Genomic DNA, 12715 nt, shown 5'->3' with positions numbered 1-12715 from the left:
AGACAAAAAACAGACATATCCCCATCTCAGGCCGAATCCTGGCCTATATCCACAGCCACCCCCCTATCCAGGCTTCTACCCACCTTTTCATAAAAAATAAATGAGATTGTTTTGATGGTTTGACAACACGTTCACTGCTTCCCTTAGCACGTGACATACCTCAAAAAACACTATCCCACTTATTTTGGTCTCGGAAAAGTTCAGAGACATACAGATGGTAGAAGTAAGCATCGGGGAGCAGAACAGGTTAGGCCTTTTCTGCTTTGTAAACATCCCCTTTAAGGAGAATGCAGCAGCTATTGCAGAGTGAAAGGCTGACATTTATCATTGTGTTTTTTTTTTTTTTTTGGGTGTCTACAAAAGGCGCAAAAAAGCTCAAGCAGGATTTATTTGGTTTACACATTTCTGCTGATTTTGAGTTGCAATCCGCTGATTTTAGCAATGCACATGATATGGAAGGGATTTATGCAAAAGAGGCACAATACCACTGACAAGTCTCTAAAACTACACCAGCCCAGACTTAGCTTAGCTTTTTGGGGTATGTGAAGAGAGAAATTTCTGAAAATGTGACCTGCACAAAATGTATCAAATGCTCTGCGACCATTTATTATATTTGGTGCTCCTTCATATTACCAGCACACAAAAAAGGTGTAGAAAAATGCTTCACTTACACCTACAATGATAAATGCCGGCCACAGTGTTTGTGTATTCAGTTATGTCTTTTTCCATCCACTTCAAGGTTTAGTATTCCTCCAAACATGCCTGGTACAAAACTAACTGCTTATTTATTGCGCTATAGTAAATGAACATTGGAGAACTGCTAGTTCTGTTTATCAGGTAAAGAATTGAGTCTGTACCAGGGGATAAACAAATGAAGGCAAGTTTGTCATATCTCGTCCCTGGTAAAAGGACATCTATCTCTATGATAAGGGTTCCATTAACTGCTGTCCTGCGGCTACAGAGAAACGTTACATTTTACTGCATTCTTATTTTCTGTAACCAAAAGTAGTGACCTATATTAGGGCTGGAATTTGTGTAAATGCTTTGTGGTTTCTCATGGGTATTTGGCCCTGACCCCCCAGGGCATGAAATGTAATTATACAAATCTTTGCAGGAGGAATTCTGGGAATCAGATTTGTTAGCTCTTCTTTCTAACAATGCATACACCTTCACGGTTTATTACAAGAATACACTGTGCTGTTATTTGTCATAACAACAACTTAATATGTTTTTGTTTTTATTTTACTTTGTGAAATGCATACAAATAATTTTAATAATGTTCATTTACCTCATCATGTAAGTTGCTTTGTTTTAACTGTGTACAGTACAAAAGGGTTTGACTATGATTTAATGTATCAACATCCAATTACATGTCAATTCTTAACTGGTTTTAAATAATTTTATATTGAAACATCTTTAGAATTTGTGAAAATTATTTGAAGTTAATTATTTTATTACCATATAAGCCTTTAGAATCACTCCTATTGCCAGCTACTGGGCAGATTAACTTCTCACCTAAAATGGCATTGTATTCAACCTATAGAATATTACACAATTTATGGACTATGGGGAGATTTATCAAAACCTTTGCAAAGGAAAAGTTGTCCAGTTGCCCATAGCAACCAATCAGATCTCTTCTTTCATTTTGCAGAGCCTTGTTAAAAATAAAAGAAGCGATCTGATTGGTTGCTATGGGCAACTAGGTAACTTTTCTTTTGCACAGGTTTTGATAAATCTCCCTCATAGAACCAGTGCTTGTAGGTTCCAAAGTATACAAAAAGAAGGTTGGAGCAGCACTCTTGGTCAAAAAATGGAGGCTCTTAGCGCACTTTTTGCATATAGCCTCTGACTGGATGACTTGCAGGATCCAATGTGAATTTTAAAACCTCCTGTGAACAGGGAGGTATGAACAGCTAAAAAGTTCCTCCTAACTTGCATTGCAAAAAAAAAAAAAAAAAAAGAGAAAAAGCTTGTAGGTTTCATGCACCCTAGAACAGTACTAGCTGTTTTTTGGTTCCCCAAAATAAAATACAAAGTACAAGTAACATCTACAGTTTGTTCTGCAAAAAACAATCATTTTAACCGTTTACATTATACATATGGTATACCCATAATCAGAATAAAGGTACCGTATATACTCGAGTATAAGCCGACCCGAATATAAGCCGAGGCCCCTAATTTCACCCCAAAAAAACAGGAACAGTTATTGACTCGACTATAAGCCTAGGGTGGGAAATACATCATCCCCCTATGTCATCATCCCCCCCCCCGTCATCATCCAGACCCCCGTCATCACCCCCCCCTTCATCATTACCGCCTGTCAATCCCTTCATCAGTGGTCTTCAACCTGCGGACCTCCAGATGTTGCAAAACTATACAACTCCCAGCATGCCCGGACAGCCGATGGCTGTCCGGGCATGCTGGGAGTTGTAGTTGTGAAACCTCTAGAGGTCCGCAGGTTGAAGATCACTGCGGCCTTCGTCATCATCCAGACCCCCGTCATCATCCCCCCCCTTCATCATCCCCGCCTGTCAATCCGTCCGGTGGGGAGGGTTAGTCGTTCTGGGCTGTCCATTTTCACCGGGGGGGGTGGCCTCTTCTCCATGCTCCGGGCCCGGCCCCGGACTACTGACGTTGCCTTGACGACGACGCACAGGGACCTCATGCGCGTCCCTGTGCGTCATCGTCAAGGCAACGTCACGGGGCCGGGCCCGGAGCGCGGAGAAGAGGGCCCCCCCCCGGTGAAAATGGACAGCCCGGAACGACTAACCCTCCCCACCGGACAGTCCCTGCAGCATAGATGGCCCGGACCAGCTCACCCTTCCTTCCCACCGAGGGGAGGTGAGTAGAAAACTAAAGGGGGTGTCTGGATGATGACGAAGGCCGCAGTGGTCTTCAACCTGTGGACCTCCAGAGGTTTCAAAACTACAACTCCCAGCATGCCTGGACAGCCGGCATGCTGGGAGTTGTAATTTTGCAACATCTGGAGGTCCTCAGGTTGAAGACCACTGAGAAGGGTTTGACATGCGGAGAGTTCACTCGAGTATAAGCCGAGGGGGGCGTTTTCAGCACCAAAAATTGTGCTGAAAAACTCAGCTTATACTCGAGTATATACGGTAACACATTATTTTTGCCAAAATGAATGTAACCTCATGTCTCATGCAGCAATATCTGCCACAGTAAAGACAAGCATGGTGTTCCTATCTTACAGTGCAGGCGCCGATGAGTGACATCATTGGCGCCTGCATTGCATAAGGACGGAGGTCACAGAACCCCTTTCAGTGTAGGTCGCAGGACCTGGCTCACCTGTAATCATAGTAAATATGCTGGATCCGCAGCAAGTGCCCTGTATTCCCCATTAGTGAGCAAGCGCATGTGCCAGATGGTGTCCATGTTCTGTACCTATGCTCCAGCAGCCTGCATCCTCCCCAAGAGTATACCCCCCGCAGGATCTGGGTCCAGTGTAGATACGCCCCTGTCTGTGGTGCAAATTGCAGCTTCCTGGCTCCTCATGAGAATAACTTGGAAGAAAATAATTATTTGTGCTTGCCAACCTTGAAACCTGAATGATCTGCTTTCGAGTAAGGTTAGGCTTCAGTGTTTTGTAAAAAATATTTCCATAGAGTGATTTACATACATACCAGTAGAAGGTAGAAAACACTACAGGCTACAGTGCTGAGTTCTCGAAATCTTAAAAACATATTTTTGTAGAATTTAAAAAAAGCAAAAAAAAAAAAGCTACGTTGAATTCCAGTTTTCAAATTGTAGTTTCATGGAGTGAATCTATTTCATACCTCATCTGAAGCATTCAAGGCATTTTACCTGGCGGTATAGGAAGAGTGGATGTTATATATGATTTATAAGCCATCATTAAAATGGAAGAAATCTCCTTTTCAGCGACCCATACATTGCTTACATAACAAAAAGAACATTCAATTCTCAGCTCTGTTTGTTTCTATCATAAGTCTTCGCTTTAGAAATAATAAGATGGGCTGGATATAAACTGCCATTTCCCTAAAGCTAAGATTTTACAGTATATATCTCGGTGTTCTGTGACTTCATCCTCACCATTTTGTCTACATGTAAGAATTAATTGGCATAACATTGCACAAAGTGCCAAACCTTTCCACTGTGCAGTTATAGAATATTATGAGTTTCATTAGAACAGTGATAAACCTCTAATATGACCTCTAACACTGTATTTATTTAATTTGTAGGATGAAGATCGGTTTCCCTTCTATATGTCTTATTGTCCTCACCATAACAAGAGACTGTATTTGTGGTAAGTAACATTCAGACGCTTTAGAAGAATGTAATTGGGCAGAAAGGTTTTTCTTCATATTGCTCGAAGCCCATTATTTTAAAGGACTGGATAGAAACATAGTAAGTGTCTGCATATAAGAGCCATTCAGCTCATCTAGACTGCCCAATATTCTGAATACTATGAATAGTTATATGAAGGATAGACTTATGATGCCTATACTTATCCTGTATGTAGGATAGTCTTATGCCTATCCCTATCTTATAAGAAGGATAGCCTTATGCCTATCCGATGCATGTTTAATCTCCTTCACTCTGTTCGCTGCTACCACTTCTACAGGAAGCCTATTATATGCATCCACTAGTCTCTCAGTAAAGTGATACTTCTTCATATTACTGCATAAACCTTTGCCCCTCTAGTGTAAAATGATGCCCTCTTGTGGCAGATTTCTTCTTCTAAATATACTCTCCTCCTTAACTGTGTTGATTTACTACAGCCCAGCTTTTATATTTTACCAGAGTACATTAAGATATAAAAGCTGAGCTGTGATTGGTTGCTTAGGAAAGTCTCTCCAGTTTCTGTCTCAGACAGATTGATAAATCTAAGCTGTAGACTGTAGAAATATATGTTAAAACTACAACAGTGGCGGTTTTTGCAGGTGAAAGTACAAGGAGTAAGATTCTATTACATAATCTTTTTCCAGGTAGCATTCAGGCTAGTTAAAGGGGTAGTCCTCTGCCCCAGCGTTCGAAAGATTTTGTGTCGAGCACTGGGTGCGGGCTACAGGGGTTGTGATGTCACAGCCACGCCCCTCATGACATCATACCATGCCCCGTCAAGTCTATAGGAGGGGTTGTGGCGGCTCCCATAGACTTGCATTGACGTGTTGTCTCAAGGGGGCGTGACTATGACATCACGACCCCCCGCAGCCCTCCCCCAGCATTCGCAACAAAATGTTCCGAATTCTGGGGCAGTGGAATACCCCTGTAATGTTAAGGGTTCATTTGGCACCAGAGTTCCCAAACAGCTTCAAAGGCGTCAAGTAGATTATTGAATGTAGTGGTTATATATTTGTGTCAGGTAATATCACATGTTCTAGAGAACCTGTATGGCTGTCTGTTTCTAGTTACATGCTATGAGGCATTGTGATGTCAGGCAAACCAAGATAAATCCAGAAAACACACGTAACTTGGCCTTAGATGCCTAGTCCACGTTCACTTTCAAAACTTCTAATGCGTGTTTATGTGAAAATACAAGTCAGCCCATTGCTTTACTCAGCTTACTAGGTATTGTTATATCATGGCTTTTATGGGCATGTTCTGCAGGGACACTACTGGGGTTTGTAATGTACCAACTGGACACAGCAATGCAGGTGATAGGTCACTGAGTTCAGCCCTCTGTTTTGCTTAGCTTGCTTTGTATCGTAATGTGATAGCTTTTATGGGCTTGATCTGCCATCCAAATCCAAAAACACATCATCTTACTCTGGACTTCAGCACCCTAGCAAATTCTCGTTGCCTTAAAAAAAAAAATCTTCATTTGCACCATAAATAATTTATGAACATTATTTTTCCTTTGTCATTGCACTCTGTGCTCTGAAGTGAAATTTGTCACGTCTTAGATACTACTGCAATACACATTTTGTTAATTAACCCTCCACCTGCTGGAGTGCAATGCTCTCTTTTTCTGCAGTCCTAATGAATTTACCAGCCAGTTGGCTGATTCAGTGCATTTGGTACTTTGTTTCCCAGATTGTACTCAGAAAAGAACATGCTTGCATAAGGATTCTTGAAGGTAATGTGCCTGATCATTGACAACAGATGGTCAAGCACCAGGTGATTGCTGGAAATTAGGTCAAGGTGCTGGCACGTTGCCGTCTAGGTGCTTATGATTGCTGAGAAATGGTTATGTTATTGGATGTGCAGTATAGCAGATATAGTAACAAGAAATGCAATTTTCTTAGTGCAGAATGAATGCAGTCCTCTATGTAATTTGCTAAGTGACTTACTGTTACTCTGTCTATACAAATACCATTAGAAAGATTCTATTTTCATTCACTTATGAAGCACACATGTACATAGCAGCCTTATTCTCTTCTTACATTTGTGCTTCCATAAAGGATGTTTTGATGTAATGATTTCTACAATTGCATTTGAACTTCATAATACAATCACGTATAACTGTTTGTTCATACAATAAAGGAAATGGTTATTTTCACTTGTTGACTGCGGAGTTATAATATCTGAATTATACATTAGACTTTCTACTGAGATACATCATATTGATTTACCAATTCATCTAAAGTGAAATTAGTTATGATGATATTGTTTAGCAGTTATTATGCATCCATTTATATAAATATTTTACAGTATTCTCGCTTTACATCTTTTTAAATGACCGCATTGTTCTTCATCAGTGTCTGGATTTGTAGACGTATAAAAATACTCTTAAGTTTCATTGTATTCTCATTTATATAATTACCGGCTTGTTCTGTGAACAGAGGATTTTACCGTATCAGCATTTATGTCTATACATGACCTTTGACTAGGATCTGTGGATAAAGCATATCAAGTCATCATGACCTGACAGCTGCAACAGTTGTATTGTAGGAAGATGCTGACAAAAAGCTAGGTAACTCCACTCCTGGGAATGTTTGAATGATACAAGGTAGATTAACATAGGTAATCAATATTGTAATTAAATGTTAGTGAGGGGCAATCCCATATTCTATTCTCTTCCAGTGGTCTTTTAAAAAGCAGCACTGTAGTGACAGTCCATTATCTCATCTATCAACTTAAATTCTATTGATTCTGATGTTACTATACTGCTGAAAAAAATTAAGTGAACACTAGGATAACACATCCTTGATCTGAATGAATCAACCAATCGTATGAAATACTTTCGTCTTTACATAGTTTAATGTGCTGACAACAAAATCACACAAAAATTATCAGTCGACATCAAATTTATCAACCCATGGAGGTCTGGATATGGAGTCACACTCAAAATCTAAGTGGAAAACCACACTACAGGCTGGTCCAACTTTGATGTAATGTCCTTAATGTTACGGAGCTGGATGTTTATCCTCTGTGTGGCTGATAACTCGGACCTTATCGGGGAGCGGAGTCTAAGGTGCCGCTGGTCTTCACCAGAGCCACCGCAAGGCCGGATGGGCTTGCTGCGGCAGGCGACACCTAGGTCACTACCCCTGACACGACACAACCACACAGGTAGCTGGGCAAGGCGAGGTACGGAAGGATAAGGCAGTAGCGTAGTCAGATGTAGCAGAAGGTCAAGGCAGGTGGCAAAGGTGCGAAGTCAAATAACGTAGCGGGAAGGTCTGGATACACAGATAAGGCAAACAGGCAATGTGGAATGCTTAATCTCAGGCTAGAGGCAATGAAGATCCGGCAGGGAAGTGGGGGAGGTGCAGGAACTTTATAATGTAGTAACAGGTGCGACAGTAATTATGGGTGTACTGGCCCTTTAAATTTCAGAGCACGGCGCGTGGACGCCCTAGGAGACGGAAAGCCCGCGCCGGAGCTGAGGCACAGTGGACGCGGCGGCAGCAGAGCATGGTGAGAGACGGGCTGGGATTCGCATGCGGGCGCGTCCCGCAATTGTAATCCCAGCCCTTCCGGCAGACGGGGACACAGGGACTCTGCGCTTATGGTAGGTGCTTGCAGCTGGAGCGCAGATTTCAACTCTTAAAACAAGTCAAAATGAGGCTCAGTATTGATTGTGGCTTCCACGTGCCCGTATGACCTCCCTACAATGCCTGGGCATGCTCCTGATGAGGTGGCAGATGGTCTCCTGAGGGCTGTCCTCCCAGACCTGGACTAAAGCATCCACCAACTCCTGGATAGTCCCTGGTGCAATGTGGTGTTGGTGGATGGAGCGAGACATGATGTCCCAGATGTGCTCAATCGGATTCAGGTCTGGGGAACGGGTGGGCAGGTCCATAGCATCAATGCCTTCCTCTTTCAGGAACTGCTGACACACTCCAGCCACATGAGGTCTAGCATTGTCTTGCATTAGGAGTTACCCAAGGCCAACCGCACCAGCATATGGTCTCAGAAGGGGTCTGAGAATCTCATCTCGGTACCTAATGGCAGTCAGGCTACCACTGGCAAGCACATGGAGGGCGTCTCCAGACTCTGTCACGTCTGTCACATGTGCTCAGTATGAACCTGCTTTCATCTGTGAAAAGCACATTTGCCAATCTTGGTGTTCTCTGGCAAATGCCAAATGTCCTGCACGGCGTTGGGCTGTAAGCACAACCCCCCACCTGTGGATGTCGGGCCCTCATACCACCCTCATAGAGTCTGTTTCTGACCGTTTGAGTGGACACATCCACATTTGTGGCCTGCTGGATGTCATTTTGCAGGGCTCTGGCATTGCTCCTCCTGCTCCTCCTTGCACAAAGGCAGAGGTAGTGGTTCTGCTGCTGGGTTGTTACCCTCCTACGGCCTCCACCACATCTCCTGATGTACTGGCCTGTCTCCTGGTAACGCCTCCATGCTCTGGACACTACGCTGACAGTCACAGCAAACCTGCTTGCCACAGCTCACATTGATATGCCATCCTGGTTGAGCTGCTCTACCTGAGCCACTTGTGTGAGTTGTAGACTCTGTCTCATGCTACCACAAGAGTGAAAGCACCCCCAGCATTCAAAAGTGACCAAAACATTAGCCAGGAAGCATGGGAACTGTGAAGTGGTCTGTGGTCACCACCTGCGTAACCACTCCTTTATTGGGGGTGTCTTGCTAATTGCCTATAATTTCCACCTGTTGTCTGTTCCATTTGCACAACAGCATGTGAAATTGATTGTCAATCAGTGTTGTTTCCAGAGTGGACAGTGGGATTTCACAGAAGTGTGATTGACTCGGAGTTACATTGTGTTGTTTAAGTGTTCACTTAATTTTTTTGAACAGTGTATAAGAGCTACAGCTCAGTTACACTAGTGTCTTTTATTCCTTCTCCTGGACCTTGAACAAGATCACCTAACATGTCACCATTTCGCTTCTCGACCTCTCTTTCTCCATCCTATTACCTTTCATACTATAACATCTAGATTCTACTCAGGTAGTATTAATTTATGTCAAACAAACACTATTATGATTCCGCACTCAGACCTGCGTATCTTTGAGAATCCAGCAGTATCTGAATAATTCAGACCTACAAGGATATATTTGCGTTTAGCGCTATTCTGCAGACCGTATAACATAACTCAAAGGTCACTGTGACCTAAGGAAATCTAAAATTAAGCTTGTGGTCCTTAACTGGAATGCAGACATATTTTCCCAGCATTGTTCTTGGAGGTTTTCCAAAATACCTGAGTGTTTCATTCTAAATATAATATAATATACAAGCCTAAAACATCCAGGGCAACATGGCATTTGTTTCAGAGGTTATTCTGGGCACTCATTTTTAAGATGCTCACTTAGTTTTTCATCTATAATGGAAGTCACCTTGTAATTTTATGTTCTGGATACTTTATGAACGTTAAGCAAATTTGCTTGTGGTTTTCTGCCCTTTGTATGCTTACTCATTTTTCAAATTTGCAGTCCTAACCATACCATAGAAAGCACCATAATAAACTACAAAGTTTGTGATGTACTTACTGTTCATGACTAATGTTGGCCTTAAAGTGCCTAACCAGATCAAAATGTTGTTTTTATCGGATGTCTATATGACAACATGCTTTAAAAAATTAGGTTTATTAAGGCAAAAGCAGGAGAGTACTGATAAGCAATAAAGGATGTAAAACCAAGCAATAAAAATACATACATTCCATACAAGTACATTCCATGTTATAGATAATGTCATTTTGTGGCAGGGCAACAAAACAATGAAGAAATGTCAACAGATAGAATCAAATTTACATATCTTGTAAGTCATATTCATACAATTTATCAGAAGTCCCCATGCCGAGGGAAGGGGAAAAAAATGGAAAGAACTAAGAATAGGAGGAAGATCTTGAAAGAAGTACCATATTTTTCGTCATATAAGACGCTCCGGCATATAAGACGCGCCTAATTTTATAGGATAAAAATCTAGAAAATAAAGATTCTAAACCAAATACAATGTAAAGCATAGGGCAGTGATCTTCAACCTGCGGACCTTCAGATGTTGCAAAGCTACAACTCCCAGCATGCTGGGAGTTGTAGTTTTGCAACATCTGGAGGTACGCAGGTTGAAGACCATTGGTATAGGAGGTAGTACTCACGTGTCCCCGCCGCTCCGGACCCGTCACCGCTGCCCTGGATGTCGCCCTCCATCGCTGTCTTTGAACCCTCTCCAGCTACACTATATCTTTCTTGTACACAGTATTCTATGTGTGGTCTGACTAGTGATTTGTACAGCGGTAGAATTATTTCCTTGTCATGCGCATCTATGCCCCTATTGATGCACCCCGTGATTTTATTTTTCTGGGGCAGCATCTGCCCGACACTTGTCACTACAGCTAAATTTACTGTTAACTAAGACTCCAAAGTCCTTTTCCACGTCAGTCCTCCCAAGTGTGCTCCCGTTTAATACATATTCCTAGCCCGGATTTTTCTTCCCCATGTGCATTACCTTACATTTATCAGTGTTGAACCTCAGGGATGTGGAAATCCTATCGCCCGACGTAGTTTTGGGCGCCGGGCAGGTGAATTTTTCATAGATTTAGCCCTGTATCGGGCTAGCAGGGACAGACAGACTTCCCCCTTATTTTTCTTTAATGCCGGTGTGAGGCACAGGAGCCGATGCAAGTCTGCACCTCACACCGGCACTCAGGGTGTATGGAGGGGGCAGTGGCAGAACCCACCCCGTGCCCCAGTCTGTCCTCCTTCACACACACAGAAATCCTCCCTGTGCAGTGCAGCCTGTCCTCCTCACACAGAGCAGTCATTATGGAGGTCAGGAGCTGTGCACAGACATCCTCTCTCACCTCCCCCCTGCTCTGTATTTCCCCTGTGCAAACTTGCAGCCTCTCTGTGGTAGATGAGGTCCTGTGGAGAAAGAGCAGGGGAGGGGAGGAGCTGTGTACCGAGCATGCATGCATTGTGTAATGTAGAGCTGGGGGTGTGAAACTCAGGTGAGGAGACCGAGCATGCAGGCGGCAGGAAGGGTGGTTCAATATGTATGTAATGTATGATTGGGACGGGGGGGGGGGTATCAGCGGCGGGTGTATGTATGATGTGTGCATATGTATGGTGTATATGTGTCATGTGTGGAAATGTATGCTGTGTGTGTATGGTGTATATGTATGGTGTGAGTGTATGTGTGATGTGTGTATGATGTCTGTGTGTGATGTGTGTATGATGTCTGTGTGTGATGTGTGTATGATGTCTGTGTTTATGTGATGTGTGTATGATGTCTGTGTGTGATGTGTGTATGTGTATGATGTCTGTGTATATATAATGTGTGTATGATGCCTGTGTATATATGATGTGTGTATAATGTCTGTGTATACATGTGTGTGATGTGTGTATGTGTATGATGTCTGTGTATATATGATGTGTGTATGATGTCTGTGTATATATGATGTGCATGTGTATGATGTCTGTGTATATATGATGTGTGTATGATGTCTGTGTATACATGTGTGTGATGTGTGTATGTGTATGATGTCTGTGTATATATGATGTGTGTATGATGTCTGTGAATATATGATGTGTGTATGATGTCTGTGTATATATGATGTGTGTATGATGTCTGTGTATATATGATGTGTGTATGATGTCTGTGTATATATGATGTGTGTATGATGTCTGTGTACATATGATGTGTGTATGATGTCTGTGTCTATATGATGTGTGTATGATGTATGTGTCTATAGGATGTGTGTATGATGTATGTGTATATATGATGTGTGTATGATGCCTGTGTATATATGATGTGTGTATGATGTCTGTGTATATATGATGTGTGTATGATGTCTGTGTATATATGATGTGTGTATGATACGTGTGTGATGTGTGTACAGTATGTGTATGATGTCTGTGTATATGTGTGTATGTGTATGATGTCTGTGTATATATGATGTGTGTATGATGTATATGTGTGATGTGTGTATGTTGTCTGGGTATATATGATGTGTGTATGATGTCTGTGTGTGATGTGTGTATGTGTATGATGTCTGTGTATATATGATGTGTGTGTGATGTCTGTGTGTGATGTGTGTATGTGTATGATGTCTGTGTATATATGATGTGTGTATGATGTCTGTGTGTGATGTGTGTATGTGTATGGTGTCTGTGTATATATGATGTGTGTATGATGTCTGTGTATGTAATGTATGATAGGGGCAGTGGCAGGTGTATGTATGATGTGTGCATATGTATGGTGTATATGTATGGTTTGAGTGTATGTGTGATGTGTGTATGATGTCTGTCTGTGTGTGATGTGTGTATGATGTCTGTGTATGTGTGTATGTAATGTAGGATGTGTGTGTATGTAATGTATGAT

At 42.2% G+C, this 12715-nt stretch overlaps 1 protein-coding gene across 2 annotated transcripts in view; it reads left to right on the top strand.

Annotated features, from left to right (window-relative positions):
- The window catches only part of IL1RAP (interleukin 1 receptor accessory protein), a 263454-nt gene that overhangs the window by 159030 nt on the left and 91709 nt on the right, over positions 1-12715 (top strand). For both annotated transcript variants that reach the window (XM_056565429.1, XM_056565430.1), the window contains exon 2: positions 4218-4282. In XM_056565429.1, coding sequence (XP_056421404.1) covers positions 4219-4282 — 64 coding nt within the window. In that variant the 5' untranslated portion in view covers position 4218. The remainder of the gene's footprint in view (positions 1-4217; positions 4283-12715) is intronic.

This window comes from Hyla sarda, chromosome 3, assembly GCF_029499605.1.
Source record: "Hyla sarda isolate aHylSar1 chromosome 3, aHylSar1.hap1, whole genome shotgun sequence".
In the NCBI taxonomy this organism is placed as follows: domain Eukaryota; kingdom Metazoa; phylum Chordata; class Amphibia; order Anura; family Hylidae; genus Hyla; species Hyla sarda.
The sequence above is the reverse complement of the archived record's forward strand: the minus strand, read 5'-3'. Positions and strand labels throughout refer to the sequence as shown.